Source organism: Acipenser ruthenus, chromosome 19, assembly GCF_902713425.1.
Source record: "Acipenser ruthenus chromosome 19, fAciRut3.2 maternal haplotype, whole genome shotgun sequence".
In the NCBI taxonomy this organism is placed as follows: domain Eukaryota; kingdom Metazoa; phylum Chordata; class Actinopteri; order Acipenseriformes; family Acipenseridae; genus Acipenser; species Acipenser ruthenus.
The window spans coordinates 23883732-23902923 of record NC_081207.1 but is presented as its reverse complement, the minus strand read 5'-3'; the positions used below and the strand labels follow the sequence as shown (position 1 = coordinate 23902923).

Here is a 19192-nt window from a genome sequence, read left to right as displayed (position 1 = left end):
AAAAGTCATGGCCACGGCTTCCTGATGCCTCTGCAAATTAATAACAGTGCATACCTTTGCACCTCTGATCTACATATTAATTGTATTTGGTAAATGTCACAGTAGAGTAGTTACCTCATTAACTTAATATCACTCCTCCCTTTCGAATCCCAAGAAAGTGACTATAGCAAAATACTAGTCGGATTAATAGAGATATATAACTTAAAGCTGTTCATTTTTTTAATATTCAATTTAAATTTCTTTTTGTGTTAAGGGTAACTAATTATTTTTGTTGCATTGAAAGAGTTTTCTTTTCTCTTTAGCGCTAGAGGAAAAAACAGCCATTAAGTCAACAGTATATATTAATTATACTGATTACACTATACATTGATTTTTTGGGGGGAATTCTAATATCTATTTAAGTGATCATTATAAAGCTTAAAATAGTTGTATAATTGTTTAGACTAAATTTAAACCGGGAACACAATCAAAGGAATCAATGAAAAAAAGTATTATGATTCAGAAATGTTTTTGTAATTCTGGTGATTTTTTTAAAGGGCAGTGGTGAGGAACTTTTTGGGGGTTTGGCGGGCACAACATAGTTTAACCTGCTACCTTGATGCCAGTTCTCTCATAGATTTTAGATGTTCATTTCTAATGCTTGTGCTATGTGCCATTATACACCAAAAGGGGGTGACTGAAAGAAGAACATTTCACATGCCTTATGTCATGTGAGCCCTTGAGTAAACGAATTTTAGGAACCCATGGCTCAGGGTATTAAGTAGATTTTTAGCAAATTGTTTCTGTATGTGGGCTGTATAATTTAAAGACTCAAAATTAGTAGGGAATCCATACCCCAAAAAATGAAAATAAATATCAATTCATTCATCATAATACAATCGTGTTTCAATTTTAGAAAAAGCTGATAAAATGTGTACATTTCTGGATGGCTATTTTTTTTAATGAAGGAGGTCATATGGAGGCGGCATATCTTAGTCACACTCGTCTCTAAATGAACACACCAGCATCCTTTTCACACTATCTGAGGACAGGTCAACCACAAAAGATGTTCAATGTTCTTTTTCTCACGTATGTATCTGCTGAGACTGAAATTTATTATTTTTTTTTTTCTCCTGTAGCCCGAATCATTCGTTTTCTGTTTAAAGCTGATTTGCTCAGATGTGCTGGGTTTCTATGAACTAATTGGACACTTTCTGTCTTCCGAATTAAACTTCTACAGTAGGTAAGCATATTGTTTTCAGAGCAGTAGCATGCTAGCAAGGTAGCTTAAAAACAGTTTCACAATATGCTACCGCAGAAACTGTCTGCATCTAAATGCATTAGAAACATATGCCAGTGCAGACAGACACAGGGGCTTCATTCCAAAGGCACAGAAAGGTATGGTAGCCACAACTACACCAGAAACTGAATAAACTGCATTTATTGGATGGTAATTGGTTGTATCATGACGACCATATAAGGTTTACCTTATAACATTACTCTACGTCTTAACCTTTAGAAATCTCCTGAGAAGTCTACTTGTGCCTTGAATCCTTCACTTAGACTCTTGAGAAACGAATGCTTGTCTGCAGAAGTTCCCACATCTTAAGCAGTAAATAACAATGTGTGTTTTTTTTCTTTCTGCTAGGTTAGGAGGTGACTATTCCTGCGTTGAAGAATCAGATCATTTGATCTTCCTAATTTTCTAACACTTATACCTCAAAAAACAAACATAATATGTATTATATATTATTATATTCTGTTTTCAACGAGGGATCTTAGAGTCCTGGTATTTGGGGGAAAAAAACTTCAATAAAACAATTCTAGTCGTATAAAATTACCCAAAAAGATAATTTAACTGCTTCTACAGTACCTGCAACTTACAGTCATTGTTTCTTGCTTGTATAATATTTATGATGCTTTCTTTTCAGACAATTTCAGGGTTTTACTAAAATATATTCCTTAAAGGTTATTTTAAACACACAAACACAACTAACAACAGACGCTCTTTAGGGTCAGCGATGTTAATTACAATAAATGACAGCAAATTATTTTTTAGCAACAATGGTCCTCAAGTTTAGAAAATGAAGGAATAACGGACTACAAGTCTACTTCATGATATTGAGTATTTGTAGAAATCTACACATGTATTATTGTCTGCATTCAGCAGGAACCAAGTGTCCTTGTGTTATGTTAAGTCTTCACTACATGTATAAAAGGACATTTAAAATCCTGTTAAACTAACACTTGTGGACCCAGGGGGTAAATATGAGTTGAGTAGGTTAGTGTTGGCCAATAAACAGCAGATTTGATTGAGGAAAAAAGTCTTGAATGTTAGCCTTTCCCTCTTGTTGAAAAGGGAGAATGCTAAACCCTGTGTGTTGTCAAAAGTCCCTGTTGCCAATAAGCTGTTGCATAAATTATCTTAACATATACATATGGAGATTTTTTCACCTACGTAAAACTTAAATTAAAGTAATTGAAAGGCTTGTCCATTTTATTAAAAATGAGCCAAAATCAGGGATGTAACAATATAATGGCTTGAGAATAGGTGAAGTATGACACTTTATGCAACATCAGAAAATTTCTACCTAAATTGTTATGTATTTATAAAAGATAAATTATTATTATTATTATTATTATTATTATTATTAATAATAATAATAATAATAATAATAATAATAATAATAATAATAATAATATGAATAGAACTGCTGTTGCACCAGAAGATCTATATTGCTTGTTTATTGTTATATATATATATATATATATATATATATATATATATATATATATATATATATATGTATATGTATATGCTTGTATATTGTTTCTGTAACACACTGTATGATCCACAATATTTGTACATTTAAGGCTGACCTTCAGCAGTTCTTAACCAATAAATTAAATATAAAAGCTCCCATACTACAAAATAAATGATTTTTAAACTAGATACACTTAAAAATGTTTATTTCCTGTCTGGGATCAAAGGTTTCTTTCACTCAAATGATAATAAAACAATAACCTTGAAAGTAATCTTTTTTCAAGGCCAGGATGGTCACTTACACCGAAATTACCATTAATAGTGAGACAAGATTATACACTTTGCTATTTAGCGTTATTATGTCTCTCAAAGGATGTGAGAAAACATGATTATCAGAAATCTCTACACTCACCACCAGTATGATTATCTAGGTAAAGTACCTTGCTCAAGGGTACAGCAGCGTCCCCCACCTGGAATTGAACCCACGACCCTGCAGTCAAGAGTCCAGAGCCCTAACCAGTACTCCACACTGCTGCCCAGTGTGGTGGATATTAACAGAAAATGATCAACTGAGTATATAAGATGGAAAAATACACCAAGCAACCAAGGAATTACAAGGGCTGCATTAACATCATATGTTGTCAGCTAATTATAAACCTAATGGAATGAAACCTAACTGTTGTTAAAGGACCTCCATTAGATCATTAAAACCTAAATATCAATCAACATTACGTTTTCTCACATTTCAATTTACTCTTATACTGCATTAGCTAATAAACTGTTAGTCTTCAGCAAGTCAACCCAATTTCAAAAGCCTCTCAAGCATTTGTAACCACTGTACCATTGTTTTGTAGTAACAAGAAGGTAATTCCATTTATATTACCATTTCTATTTCCTCTTCATTTTTCATCATTATCTGATTATCGTTTTTGATTCTCTCAATAAATGTCTTTCATGAATCCAGGACAGTGATTCATGCTTTTACTTATCCAATTAAGTGATCTGACAACTATTAAAAGGATTTATACACTGCACTCTCCTTGTCATTTCTTGGTACGTGAGGTTGGACATTTCTCTGTCGCGTGGGTCTTAGATAAAGCAATTGCAGTTAATATTGTGATTTTGCCATGTTCTCTTACCCGGTCAGTTTTAATGCATGATGGCTGGAATAGTTTTAAATTCTTTAAAATATAAATGCAGACTTTAAGTACCAAAAAACAAATGCAAACGTATTGTGAAATATGAATAAATGCAGAATGACTGGGGTGGTTCACATGTTGCCTATTTTATCCCATTCATCTTGCTTACTTACTTTGGGATCCCTGAATGCAGGTGATTTTATTGAGAAATCATCTCACAAGTCCAGTGGTACCCCGAATATTATATACTGTATTTTATTACCAATGCAGAACAACCAGGTAACATTTGTTCTTCAATATACCCCCAAAGAATAGTTTCTGCAATGGCGACTGACAATACTGACGCCACATTCAGTGGTTTATCTGTCTTGGCAGTCCCACATTGCAAACTTCTTTTTTTTTCTTTTTTTTTTTTTTGTTCTAACTAATATTTATATTAATTTCAGGTGTCATACAAAAATCATAATGTCAGTTCATGAAATGTACAGGGAAAAACCTAGTGTATTTATGTAGAGTTTATAGATTCCCGTTCTGTAATAAACCAAGGAAACTGAAATAGATTTTCTTTAGCTTGATTTCAATATAGATGACCTAATTATAATTTCACCCACTTCCTTTGTCCACTACCTACATACTGTGTCAGCTAAGCTAACTTGAAACATATGCTCTATCTATCTATCTATCTATCTATCTATCTATCTATCTATCTATCTATCTATCTATCTATCTACTGTGTATATATATATATATATATATATATATATATATATATATATATATATATATATATATATATATATATATAAGCTCAAAGAGCCAGCTATTTAGATCAGATATCAGCTCACATTTCTGGTATCAGTATCAATTCCTGTAAAATTCGTACAGCAGAGGAAATATTCATAAACAATAATAAAGAAACTGAAAAACTGCTTTATTCATGTACTTACTGATAACTATATAGAGAGTTTTGGTCATTGTCAAAGTAGTTCTAGTCATTACTCTGCCTTTAAAATGCCATGAACATTATATTCAAAAATTGAATAAGTTTTTTATAATGTGTTTATACCTTCCCCTCCTATGGATGGGCCTGGCAAATGGACTATGGTACAAAGACACACCAAGTAACCTTGGTGAACTAAGATAGACCATTAATATAGTACCGTGCTGGTTAATAGTTTAAACAATGTTTACTCTGTGATCCTTCCTTAATAAAAATTCATTAGTTACATGGAGACACATGCTGACAGAAAAAAGTGAGCTAGGAAAAACTGACAATAAACTGGGACTAGGCTTGGATATTGTGGAAGTTGTCAACACTAGGATGAAACAGAAATTTGTCAGTGTCTTCTGCTATTACACAATTGTCATTATGGGTTTCTAAATATATCACACATACTTTGGATGAGATCACAGGTTTCACATAAGAGGCATACAGCACATGATTATAGGCTTTCTTGCAATGAATGAAATGGTCATTTGTCAATGCACAATCACTAAAAGCACATTATTATCTACTGTTGGGAAAAGCAAGTACTGCCTGCTCCTACCATGTACTTACTGCATGTTCTCTTCAAAGAAAAGTTCAACTTAGTTATCATAGGTAACTGTGGACTACAATCATACACACCAATGCCTGTATATCTATAACATATATATATATATATATAAGGACTGAAAAGCAGAGATAACTGCTCTCTGAACCCCAGGTGCAATGTACAAGAAACTGGTTTAATATATGACTAAATGTCAGAAGTCTCTCAGACGTACTTTTCAGATAAACAACTTTATAGCAGTGAACGTAATGTGGGCAGGAACAGCTCTTTCATCACTGAATTACAGCTAACCTTCATTCTATTGATGTAGCCATAGACTGGTAAAAAATGGAAGAAGACATTTTTAAAAGGACGTTTTTCCCCGTTTTAATACATTAATTATAGAGAGAGAGAGAGAGAGAGAGAGAGAGAGAGAGAGAGAGAGAGAGAGAGAGAGAGAGAGAGAGAGAGAGATGGGTATGTGTTATATTTGATATTGTGGTTCTTAGAGTATTTATTATTTTTCAGTTTCATTATTCACAGTTCCAGTCATTTTATTAATGTTAGTGTTCATGTGAAAAGCTGGACCATCCTAACAAAGGATCTTCACCATACTGACAGTGTGTAAATATTTTCTAAGCGAGTTAAATTTAAATGAGTATCATAAAAAAAAAAAGTTCACACAAAAAGGGTACTCTCCCTTTAAACAGGAATTATTAAAAGCGTTTTATTTTATTTTTTTACCAAAAGGTGGCACTGTTGAGTTTCCGAAATGGTCTTGCATTTATTGATTCAGAGATTTTCTCTCTTGCATGTTCACTTGCCTTTTCCTAATACTTGTGTAGAATGTTTTGTGCAAGTTTGTGTAGGATCTCACTGGTCTGTTGTGCCTTAATAAATACAGCAAATAAAATAAACAAATACAAAAAATTGTGCTTTTAAAAATATGATAACCTTATGAGGAACTAGTGTTAATAACGTTCAACTAATTCCCATACATTAACCGAGCTGTAATAAACAACACAAATTTCGTTAAAAGCAAATAAATAAATAAATAAAACACTGTAGTTTTAGTCACTTTTGTGCAGTGTTTAAAATACAGTTCCCTACAACAATCATTGTAGAATACATAGGCTTGTTGATTTACTTTTAGTTTTGCAGAACGGCACATCGTAAAAAAAATAGGCAACCAGTAAATAGCTTCTTATTAAAATACCATTTTACTGTTGCATATTTTAAATGTATGTTTGACTCTTTTTAACCGAAATGTATGATTTGATCTAGTTACCGGTGTTGCATTTAGAGACAAAACCCGTCCCTCTAACTACATTCTTAGCAAGGCTGTTAACTGAAAAGTACAACATAACACCACCAATACTGGTAAAACTATCAACCGCTCTGAATATAAGGATCAAAAGGGTTAAAATTTTGATTCCCAGCTGACAGTCAGCTGATAGTCCCTGATTGACAGTTTAGAAAAGTTTTCCTTGTTTCTATATTATTATGCTAATTAGCTTTCATATTGAGAGAGCCCATTGGTTCTGAGTCCGAGTCAATTTCCCATTTGAATCTGACGTCAGGGTAGCTATAAAACTCAGCAATGCTTTTAAACTCATCCGCTGAGTGATCCTTTAAAACATTTCCAACAAGCCTTGGTGTTATTTTTTCTACAAGACTATAAAATTTGACTGTTGTTTGCACCGTTTTACCTCTTTCACTTTTCAAAACATTCTGAAAAACCAGAAGCCACGAAGTATTAAATGTTAAAAATAAAAACCTGCAGCTATCCAACAATCTCATGCAAAGAACGGAGGAAGCAAACACACACACACTGCTCTGATGCGTCTGTGCATTAGACTGCAAAGGAAAATTGTGATCATTTAAAAAAAGAAAAAAAAAACGTTGCTGCAAATTGAAAGCTCTCTTCTTGGTAAAAATTTAATAAATAAATCAAGCTGGCTCATACTCTTTCAAACCAGAACAATTTGACAGCTGCTCTTCACCCTCTTTGGAGGACTGTCAACAGCAAAAGGATGGCATCAGAACTGGCAATGAGCAACTCCGACCTGCCCACCAGTCCCTTGGCCATGGAATATGTTAATGACTTCGATCTGATGAAGTTTGAAGTGAAAAAGGAGCCGGTGGAGCCCGATCGCAGCATCAGCCAGTGCAGCCGCCTGATCGCCGGGGGATCCTTGTCTTCCACCCCGATGAGCACGCCTTGCAGCTCGGTACCCCCTTCTCCAAGCTTCTCGGCGCCCAGCCCGGGCTCTGGGAGCGACCAGAAGGCACACTTGGAGGATTTCTACTGGATGACCGGCTACCAACAGCAGTTGAACCCGGAGGCTTTGGGCTTCAGCCCTGAAGACGCAGTAGAGGCTCTGATCAACAGCAGTCACCAGCTTCAAAGCTTCGATGGCTATGCTAGAGGGCAGCAGTTTGCCGGTGCAGCCGGATCCGGAGGCACCATGGCTGGGGAAGAGATGGGATCGGCTGCCGCTGTGGTGTCTGCAGTTATCGCGGCGGCTGCAGCCCAGAACGGGGGTCCACATCACCACCACCACCACCACCACGCCGGGGGACACCACCAAGCACCCGGGGTCCCCTCCAACAGTAACTCAGGTGGGAACCACCAACACCACGGCATGCATTTGGAAGACCGATTTTCTGACGACCAGCTGGTGAACATGTCAGTGAGAGAGCTCAATCGGCAACTAAGGGGAGTCAGCAAAGAAGAGGTGATCAGGCTCAAGCAAAAGAGGAGGACCCTCAAAAACAGAGGCTATGCCCAGTCCTGTCGCTACAAGAGGGTCCAGCAAAAGCACGTCCTGGAAGGCGAAAAGACCCAGCTCGTACAGCAAGTTGAACACCTCAAACAAGAAATCTCCAGGCTGGTCCGGGAGCGGGATGCCTACAAGGAAAAATATGAGAAGTTAATCAGCAATGGCTTCAGAGAAAACAGCTCCGGCAGTGACACCCCTTCGTCTCCAGAATTTTTCATGTGAGTCTCAGAATAATAAACAAAACAAAACAAACAGAAAAACAAGCTTGTCAACCCCGTAATAATAATTTTAAAAGTTCTGCTTGTGAATTACTTTTTGTCTGGGGCTTGCTAGACCAAGAAACAAGTTTGCCAACATTTTAAACGTTTTTTTTTTTTTTGTTTTTTTTAAATGAGAATTGGGGCTTGCTCAAGCTCGTCACCTTAAGTTCTTCATTAGTTTTTTTGGGGGGCTTGCAATATAAAGATTGAACTTGCCATCAAATAAGTATGTTCTTCATTTTGGAGCTTGCTCATTGAAACCTGCCATCAATTTATTTTTAATTTAATTTTTTTGTGTTTTGTTCATGTGAGTTTTTTGGGCTTGCTGTGTTTAAAAAAAAAAAAAACAATCATCTTAAGTTTTTCATAGCAGTTATGAACTTGCAATGTGAAAAAAAAATGACACTCAAGTTTGTCATTAAGTTCACCAACTATGCCATGCTTAAAAACTTAAAAAGATCTGCCTGCCAAAAACAACTGCAGCTATTCAGTTTTCATGTGAGTGTTGGCTTTTTCTTTTTAACAGCCAAACATGAAAGACTTTTGAGCCTGCCTTTTTTTTTTTTTTTTTACCCCATTCTCATATCATCATTATTATGCTTGCTATTTTGTTTTTTGTAGCCAAGAACTGTAGCTGTTTAGAAAATATACATTATTAAAAAGAGACGATATATTAATAAGCAACCCTGCATGCTGGACATGTACGGTTTTTTTTTTTTTTTGTGTGTGTGCTTGAAAAATGAACTTTCTTGGATGACTTTAACGGCATGGCATTCATAACTTTGTTTTTATTGCCTCGTCACTTTTTTGAGGTTGCTACAAAAAAAAGTGTGAGATACACCTTCCCATGAATTGCATCTACTAGTGTATAGACTGCTTGACTTTGAGTTGTGCGAAAACGTCAGACTCCCTTTTTTTATACATTTTATGCACTGAAGCATTCCTGTTGAAAGTTGTCAAACTGGATTCAATGTTGTGGGGAAAAAAAGGACTTGGAAAATTCTAAAAGGAATCAATCCCTCTTCGGCACTAAAACTGTTTATTGCTTAAAGCAGTTGTTGTATTTAATAAATGCCCCCTCCTAATGTATTTGGTAACTGTGGAATGCTATGGGTTCCTAGTATATAATTTAAGTATATCGTTTTTTTAATCTGTAAACCCTGAAGTTAAAATGGTATTGCTACAGGTTGAAATTAAAAAAAAAGGAATGTTATAGATTAGGTGTACTTACATGTAGCTTTTATAAGGTCTGATGCACTAAACTGGTTTACCGTTGTGATGTAAGGGGGAGGGGAGGGGATCTTAAAATTTGTAAAATAAATGGGTTTGTTTTAATATAAAACACAGAGCTTTTTGCAGCATGTGCTTGCAATTAAAACATAAGTTGGACAAATGTAGCCCTTGGTATACCACTGACTGTATTTTTAAACCAAAGTATTACAGGGGGGAGGAGGAGAAGGGGGGGGGGGGGGGGGGATCACTATACATTTGGAGATGTATGCTTCTCAAAAAAAAAGTATTTTGGATTGAATTGCACTAAAATATAACCTGCAAGCATATATGTAAAAATGCAAAACTGTTTAGAATGATAATTTAAAAGTGTATGCAGTTCTAAATGGCATTACTGCACAATCTAGGTGATGCAGTTTTAACAGTTGTGCTATCGTGCAGAACTAGATGTTGTTAAACCGAATCCGCAGTTTCAAAGGCAATAATAATAATAAATCAGTAATGTCTGCATCTATAAATCGTCAGGGATTGATACCTTGCCTGTGCAACATGGGAAATTACCATTCAACAACACATTTAAAACAAATCTGTCAATTGAAAGTCTTATATATATATATATATATATATATATATATATATATATATATATATATATATATATATATATATATATATATATATTGCTGTGCAAAATTGTTTTATTCTTTTGACTTACTAACCATATGTGATGTTTATATATGTGCTTATTTTAATTTTCAACTTTTTTTGGAGATTATATATATATCTGCAATACTAAATGCAATTTTGCTTCCATCCAGTTTCTCAGTCTTAATTAGCAAAAATTAAGTTAACCCTTTCGAAAAAAATCAACGTGTTATTTCAGTAATTAAGCTGGACACTTTTTTTTATTATGATTAGTTATTATTACCCATTTTTTCAATAAGTACTTTATTGTGCAGGTTAGACAATAATTTCCCAAACTGCTGGAAAAGGGGTTGAGCGATGTTAACTAATTCCTGGAACCATTCCTGTTAAAAAAAACCAAACAAAAAACTATTGACAGCCTCTGCTATATGTTTCAGAGATAGAAACCCGTTCTGTAAGGAAGAATACCCTTTTTTGGGCATTTACATTATTGTACGTTTCATATACTGGCTGTTTTTGCGACCATAATTGGTTGACATTTGACCTAGTGCATTGCACAACACGTTTAATAGTAATGGTTTAGGCTTCATATCATAGTTAATAATTAAACCCAAGGCAAACGTTTGCGCTGTTCAAATACTTTTCTATATGGACTATTCCTTGAACCTTAAACCGTTAGAATAAATGTAATTGATTAACTTTTAAATAACGGGATTCTTTGGAGAAATGTCTAATAATGCGTGGCAAACCCAAGCGTCCAAATATAACATTATTGGATTTAAAATAATGTAGGTTATATTTTAGTTAATAATGACTAATTATGTATTAATTATACATCAGGTGTTATAGCTACTAATTCAATCATTATTTTGATTTATTAGTGGGAGCCAGAAAGTCTAGCTGATATATGTGCGTATTTGTTTGGGTCTTGAAAGAGTAGTTTGAAAACAGCAAAGACTTTGTATTGCCTCCATTTCATTGTTGATTTGCGTGCCATTTAATCACAAATAATGACTCAGATGCATCGGTTTGTATTTGGACAAAGCCACCAATCTCAGTAAATTCTATATAGATGGCAAATCCCACATCTGCATTTTTGTTGTGTCTTTAACAGTCCCAAGGTAGAATATAGTGTGCATTACAATTTTCAAACAGTTAATAGAATAATTGTGCTTGCAAGTGAACACTTAAAGTAGGGTCTAATGAGAAAGTAAAAATAGACATTTAATTATGTCACTATCAGTAATTAAGTGTACTGTGAATGTGTTTTTTTAAATAGGATGTTGTGGTTGGGGTATGATAAACCCAGTAGATAATAATTTGTGTTGCTGAGTAATTTGAGTTATATTTAACTTTAAGCCTTTTAAATGACAATTTAACATTACATGTAATTTACTTTAAGCCACATGCACATACAATTGTAAGACTATTTAAATGATTAAACTTTCAGCAGAAACTTGCTGAAACTGTGCCTGCAGCATCTACAAATAAATACACACATTTGACAAATGAATACACACAAATGCCTAATGAAAGCATGCAGAGATACTTTTTTAGCATGACCACAGGACTATGCACCGCAGCCAGTGTTAAGTGTTTATATTATGTGTATGGAATAACTTATCTGCATGTCTGTGACAGGTACATTTAGTGTCCATAAACATGTCAGTCTGCCTAATCAACAGCATGGTTTCAAAGATTGGTGGGTATTGCTCCAATATAAAATCAGACAGATGAAGTTGGGATTACCTGTGACTAGTGCAAATAGGCAGGGGCTATTATTTTGTGTTAAAAGGTGGAATACCACAGTTACAGTTATTTAAATAGTTAGATATGGTCCTGTGTAGTTTGGGTAGCTAGTGTATACAAATAGTGTAGATATTAAGGGACAGTTTATATAATACCTATACACATATCTTGGCTTTCATTTGCAGTAATATGCCTTAAAAATGTAGACCTACGCTCTTAGTCTCCAAATTTTTTATTAAGATGATAATTTATATATAAGTATTGACACAAGATACACATTATACAATACATTGAAGGTGAGGTCAAAGTCCTAGTAGGCTATTGAAATGAGCCTCTCCTTGTTGAAATATTTATTTCATAAATACTCTTTAATGTACAGTATTATTTAGTAGCAGAACATATAGCTTTCTTTAAAAAAAAAAAAAACCACAAGAACAAGTTTGCACACAATTACTTTCAATTTGAAGACAGGGTTTTTCATGATGCAGTAGCAATATAACACACAACATTAATATCAGGAGCAGTCCAGTGCGTTTAGACAAACCTGGTTTCCACCATGGCATTTTATAGGATGTAATGGGTTGTGCTTATGGTAAACAGGCAATGCAGTAATAACTTTAGCTGCTCTAAAGCTGTTCAGCATGTCAAATTCAAAAATGTTTTGGGGTTAAATAATATTTTCCTCATAATATATTTCTTATAAAAAGTGATGCAGACCCTCCAGAAAGTAAGACCGATAAGAGATCCCATATAAAATACATTTTAACTTTCGTTCAATTGGATCATTTTTATTTAAAACCTTTCAGTGTGCACAACTAACAGATAGCATTGCGTGCAAGAGGTAAAACATCAATTGTGTGTGTGCATGTACTTGCAATGTCTTTAGATGGATGCGGTCTGTATATTGATATTGATATGTTATTTAATGCATTTAAAGGGATTATATCCACAGTTTCTTACTATTAGTTTTTAATACTACATATTTCCAATATTACACTGTGACGATCCTGAAGATGTATGCAGCACTGTCCTCTGCATGCCAGGCTTAGGTACCAAAATACCTTTTGTGCACTCAAGGTGCACTGCAGACCAAATGAATTGACATGTTGACCAAGCTAAGATTGTATAGATTAAAACATTTTCATTTACATTCAAGATATCTCATAATCGTTGTTCCCTTGTTAACAACGGCATATTGACCGCTTTACATAAATAGTAGACAAACATGAAATCATAGTTTTCCTGCTATATAAATAAAAAATGTAGCTTGTTTATTTAGCATCTGTACACAAATTTAATGGGTGCTTCAGAACCAACAGTAAATTATAAATACCAGTAATATGTTTTTTTTTTTTTTTTTTTTTAATGGTAGTTTAAGCAGTTTCAGGGATTAAGAATAATAACTATGAGAGTCGGTTATCATTATGAAATTAAAATGCATATCATAGGCTTCTATTGATGTATTTTGGATTTGAACACAATGTGAAGATTTCCTCACTCATAAGCACACAGCAGGGTGTATCTTATAAACATGCTGGGTGAGTTCTGTTGGCTTTTTAAATAAGATTTGGTCCATTCTGCAGACCTATTTGTAGTATATCTTGATAAAGAGAAGTCCAATTAGACTCACTGATTAATGTACTGTATTTGAAACCAGCTAGTGGGAGTCGTTTACCACTTTTGAAAAATTACAGGGCTTTGTCTGTTTTACATTTAAATTGACCTAAATGCAAAAAAAGCACTTTAAAATCAACAGTAATCCCTAGATAACCTTGAAGTGAAATATTACAATTTCAACATCTCATTTTATAGGAGCATTGCTTCCAATCATGCAGAATGTTTTTCATACGTAGATTGCATGCACTGACACTGTAGTACAATATGTCACTCCTTTACAGACCGTGATTAAAGTCAGTTTATCGATTCATATGTTCTATTTTGATCAAATGCATGGGTGAGCTATTAAAATTAAACATTGTTATAATTAGTAAATTAGAAAAATACAAAACAGGTGTCAGCAGTTGCAGTACAGACTATTGATTTAGCAGGATGGTACGGGGTAAGACGGCTTACAGTTTACATACCATAGGCATACACGTGAACCAGTAACTTAATTATGAATTCAGAGCGGATCATTCAGTGGAAAGATTTCCATTGGTGATGCATGGAGAATTGATTAACGTTCTTCTCTCTGGTTATAGATATTGGAGGGAGCAAAGCTCACAAGCCTCCCTAGGCTATACGAAAAATATATCCGGTAACATTTTTGTAGGCTTTTGTGTGGTTATGTTTTATTGTAGTTGTACATGATAGGCCATGGTTGCTTTGACGAAGGTCCCTGCAAAGTAAAGCATGTGTCAGAGGCTTAGAAAGGTAGTGGTACATAGATCCCAGATAAAATACAGCATGCTTAAGGGGTATAGCAATACCGGTCATTCAACTAAACCCTATTGCACTGTTTAAATTACAGGGAGTGGGCAAAACAATTTAGTGTGATCTTGGCTGGCAGGGTACGTGCAGACCCTTTATAAAAGAAGCATCTCTAGACTTCTGATCATATAAAACACAAGTCAATAAAAGGTTTCATCCGTCACAAATTCATTAAAAGTAATCCCTCACAGGATAGCCCAGCGAGCTAGACAGCTTGTTCACATTAATTTGCTGTGTAAAACAATCAGGGCTGAAAGACACTGATGCAAACTACTCGCCATAAATAGAAATTTAAAAAACCCACAGACTTTTGCATTTCACACCTACAGCGCACATTCTAATACATAATTATCAAACCTTTGTAAACATTGATGGCTCACAGTATTGCCAACAAAGTGGTCTCTTTTTTATGAGAACAGAGCTATAAAATGTATGAAAGAATAATAATGATCACCATAATTAATATATAACTTATATTTAGGAGTGCAAATGTATATTGAGTTGCTTTCTACAGTCTAAACTGCTAACATTTTGAAATACAGTGAGTGCCAGGTCCACAGTGAATTAAGGTTATGGTCTAATAAAATAATTTTGCTCTGATAGAATAGCTTTTTGGCGAAAGATCATCATTTTGGAAGCCTCCAACAATGCGATCTTATGACGTGTTTGTTTTTTGTTAAATGTCACATTCAGTTTAAAATGTTAAAAGATGTTACAATGTTCAAAATGTTAAAATGCAAGCAAGGAGTTTTCTTACTATACTTGCTTGTCAGCTTCCCCTAAACTAAAACTGCTGGAGGATACCCACAACTAGAAGGTTAAGCTCTCCTTTTCTCCTTCAAATCTCAGCCTGTTTAAATTTGTTTTGTTACACAAAGAAAACACTTGGACTAAATATGTTGTGGGGGAAATTAGAGCTCTAGATCAATTAAGAGCCAGTCAGTTTCTGAGGAAATCTCATTTTTTTTTTTTTTTTTTTTTACGGTAGAAAGTCGAACATTGCTTCATATAGATAGATAGTTACGAAAAGTACACTTTACCTTCATTATAGAATTGTCCTTGAGAGGCTACCTTGCCACATGTTGTACAGATAATGAGTTGCATGTTGTATTGAAGGTGAATTTGATAGGGTTATACTTGGGTGCCAAGATGCAGTATTGTAAATGTATATACAGAGAGCATTAGTTTGTGTTCAGTGGCACCACCTATGCGTTCAAGCTTAATTCTTAAAACAAGAATACAGTGAGGTGTGGAAGATATTGCAGGTTTGGGATCAAATATTATTTTCCTTATTTCAACTACTTTTGTGTAGATCTAAAGTTTAAACAGACCATCTCACTGATGTGGTAAACTTACTTTCTAATCGCTCTCTATATAGCACTGCCTGTGTACCAAAGGGATAGACTGATTGCATTGTTATTCCATTGCTGAGTGAGATCTTTATATCACCACACAATACAAAAATGATGAAACTAAAACTACTATAATTTTGTTTCCAAGGAACAAAAATGCTTATATTTAATCCAAATAGAACATGCTTTTTTTAAAACATTTATATAAAAACAGGCTTTAAAAAAGCAACCTGAATTAAAATGCCTCAGCTTGGAAAAATGCAAATTTAAGATTGAAATAATTACACATAGTTTTCATAGTACCGTATCTGCATCTTTTTGATAAACATTTACATTGAAAGTGATGTAAATCAAATAAGTTTATGTCTCATTTCTTCTGTCATTTCACAGCACCGGCACTGTTTCCCATGAGCTTGGCGTAGCTCAGTAAAACTGAGTTATGTGGCATTTATTTGAAAACCTAATAATTTTACTTTTTTTCTGCTTGGCTGTGAAGATGTAATATTTCCTGCAGTGAGGTGTTGATTTCCACATCACTCAATGAACCAGTTAGCATTTTTAGTTCATGATTCTTTTTTTTGTCATGTCTTACGACATTCAGGTTGGAACAAGGTATAGTAAATCACTGTGTGTACACCAAAGAGATGCCTATTTTTTGCTTTAATTACATTTTTTAAAAATAATTAAGAGGGCCTATTTGAATAAGACTACAAAAAACACCTGGCACTTAGCTGTTCACATACCTCTAAAATACATATGATTTCCACATTTCATATCACATCTAACTCTTATTGAATATTGACATTTTTTTTGGAGGGTTGCATGCCAATTTTATTTAAAAAATAATTATTTAGTAAAATATGTTTTGACAGCTTGCATTTCAATTTAAATATAAAGGAAAACAAATTTTCTAAGGGCAATTGGTCCATGAACTGATGATTTGGCTGATCCGTGGGTTGCAATACTATTCTCTTGATTAGTACCCATAGTACAAACCAGACAAAAAAAAAAAAAAGTAGAATCTTTAATTTTTGATTACTAACTCCAATTACCGGTGTACATATTCAATGTAACCCTTTGCACTAATCACAAATCAATTTCCAGTTAATCCCTCTAGTGTTCAGTAGTGTCATTTAAAAGTACATTTTCATGAGGTACACATTTGGAATATACATTATTCTTCTATGAAACTCGCATACTTCTTCCTTGTGGGGGTGCTGTTTCCCTCTGACCAATCAATATGTACATACATCATTTGATGCTACAAAGCGATTCAAAAGGTTTTCTCTGTACTTCTGTGTTGTGACTAATCATGAGCCTTCCCGTGTGTTGCCACTCCCACCACTTGCATGCAATGTGAGGATTCTGGGCTAATAGAACAACAACAAACCTTATACAGAGTCTTTCATGGCCCAGAGCCATCACAAGTAGCTTCACAGAATTATACAAAAAATCAAACATGCAATGGATCAAATACTCAAGAAGATGAATGAAGAAAAAAAAAGATAAAAACACAAACTTGAGTAGTCAAAAAATAAAAATGAAGAAAAATATTATTATTATTATTATTATTATTATTATTATTATTATTATTATTATTATTATTATTATTATTATTAATAATAATAATTTAAAGGGGTAGCAGACTTGAAGAGTAATGCACACAGATTAATTTAGTCAGGCCAGAGTTATATTAAGAGTATACTTTCCTCCATCTACATTTTAAGAATATTTAATTACTTTCTGTTTAATGTGCTTTTACGTGTGATTTGTACAATGATTGTTTTAGCTTTAATCGTTATTTACCTTATTAACTAATGTCCTTTTTTTAGTGGGGGTGCGTCTTAAAAAAAAAAGAAAATCTAGTAAGGTTTTAGAAACTATAATTTATGCCCCCTGTAACTGGCAACTGTTAGCTAGTTAATCGCTATACAAAATCAAATCTACTGAGGGGATAGAAATGACAGCTGCACACCTGGTATTTTTCAAACCACTAGAACAGCAGCTTTTACGAGTCTTTGCAGAATAGTGAGTATACACGGTTAATAATGATCTCAGCGGAAACATCCATATAGAATTATAGAGAATAAACGTAATATGATATTAAACAGGTAATGCAGGTGGTATAATATCCCTTTAATGGGTAAACAGGACCTTGGTTTAATGCCAGAATACCTCTTCAAAACACTGCAGTACCTTTTTTTTATTTGGAGGTCACCAATCCAGGATGTGGCCAGGCCCAGCCTTGCAGAGCTTCTGAGAGCTGACAAGTTCAGACTCCAAATTTGTATGGCTGCAGGCAAAGTGTAATTCAATTTAAGGATTTAAAGCAGGACTAGCTGTGAATCTTCTAATTAGTCAGATCATGCAAATACTGCAAAAACACCATTTCACAATTAGTGACGAAGACAGGACTTGCATTGAAACTGCCTTGTCACCGATAAGAATATACAGTTGCCCTAAAGAGGGTTACTGAGAGGCGTTTGTGTGCCCACACTACTGTTGCCTCAGTTCTGTGGATAAACAGGATTTCAAATGTAATAAAACTGCACTTCATGAAAGGCAATAAATTAATTAAAGAACAAAAAGCTACACTTTCCACCTAGAGTACACAACCCGCTCCCCTTGTTTCCTGTCTTAATAAACTGATCTTTCTCTCCAAGCCCCTGTTATGCATTATTCACTTTATAAATAACACATTTTTAAACACACCTTTAGTGTCTGATAAATTATTTCAAAACAAATAATTGTATTCATAACTTAACTTATTCTTCATCCTTTCAAAATAAAAGAGATCTGATACTGCACCTATTAATGCTCTTGTTCAAAACCAGATTTTGCAGAGGTCTAGGGGCCTCTTAAGGTGTAGTTTGACATAGTTAATTGGTACCAAGCAGCACAGCCCCTGAGTTCTGAGGGTTTACCTAACATATTTATATGTTAGATAAACCAGTAAGAAAAGTTTTTTTTTTTTTTTTTTTTTTTTTGCTTTTGCATTCTGACAAATATATTGATCAGTTTCACAAATTCGTCAGTGACGCATCATTAACATAGTTCAATGCTTGATTTCATTTTTTCATTTGAATGAGTCATATATTTATAAAGTTTCGTTGCAGATAATCTATGCTGAACAGGTCAGAGGCCATGGTGTTTTTTTGTTCTTCTGAAATCAGATTATGGAACAAATAAATTGGGCCCATTTTTTTAATAGATCTTGGGATTTCAGTTTGTTTCTCTATTTCTTGTATCCAGTGAAACACAACATCCAACAGCTTAATAGTTGCTTCTAGATCTGTGGTAGATTTAACACAGGTGCTGAAAAAGTATTG

General features: G+C 34.2%; 1 protein-coding gene across 1 annotated transcript in view; it reads left to right on the top strand.

Moving 5' to 3' along the window:
- Window positions 1–7013: 7013 nt before the first annotated feature.
- The window catches only part of LOC117424095 (transcription factor Maf-like), a 137543-nt gene continuing 125364 nt past the window's right edge, over window positions 7014–19192 (top strand). The window contains exon 1 of the mRNA XM_034040178.3: window positions 7014–8415. Coding sequence (XP_033896069.3) covers window positions 7448–8415 — 968 coding nt within the window. The 5' untranslated portion in view covers window positions 7014–7447. The remainder of the gene's footprint in view (window positions 8416–19192) is intronic.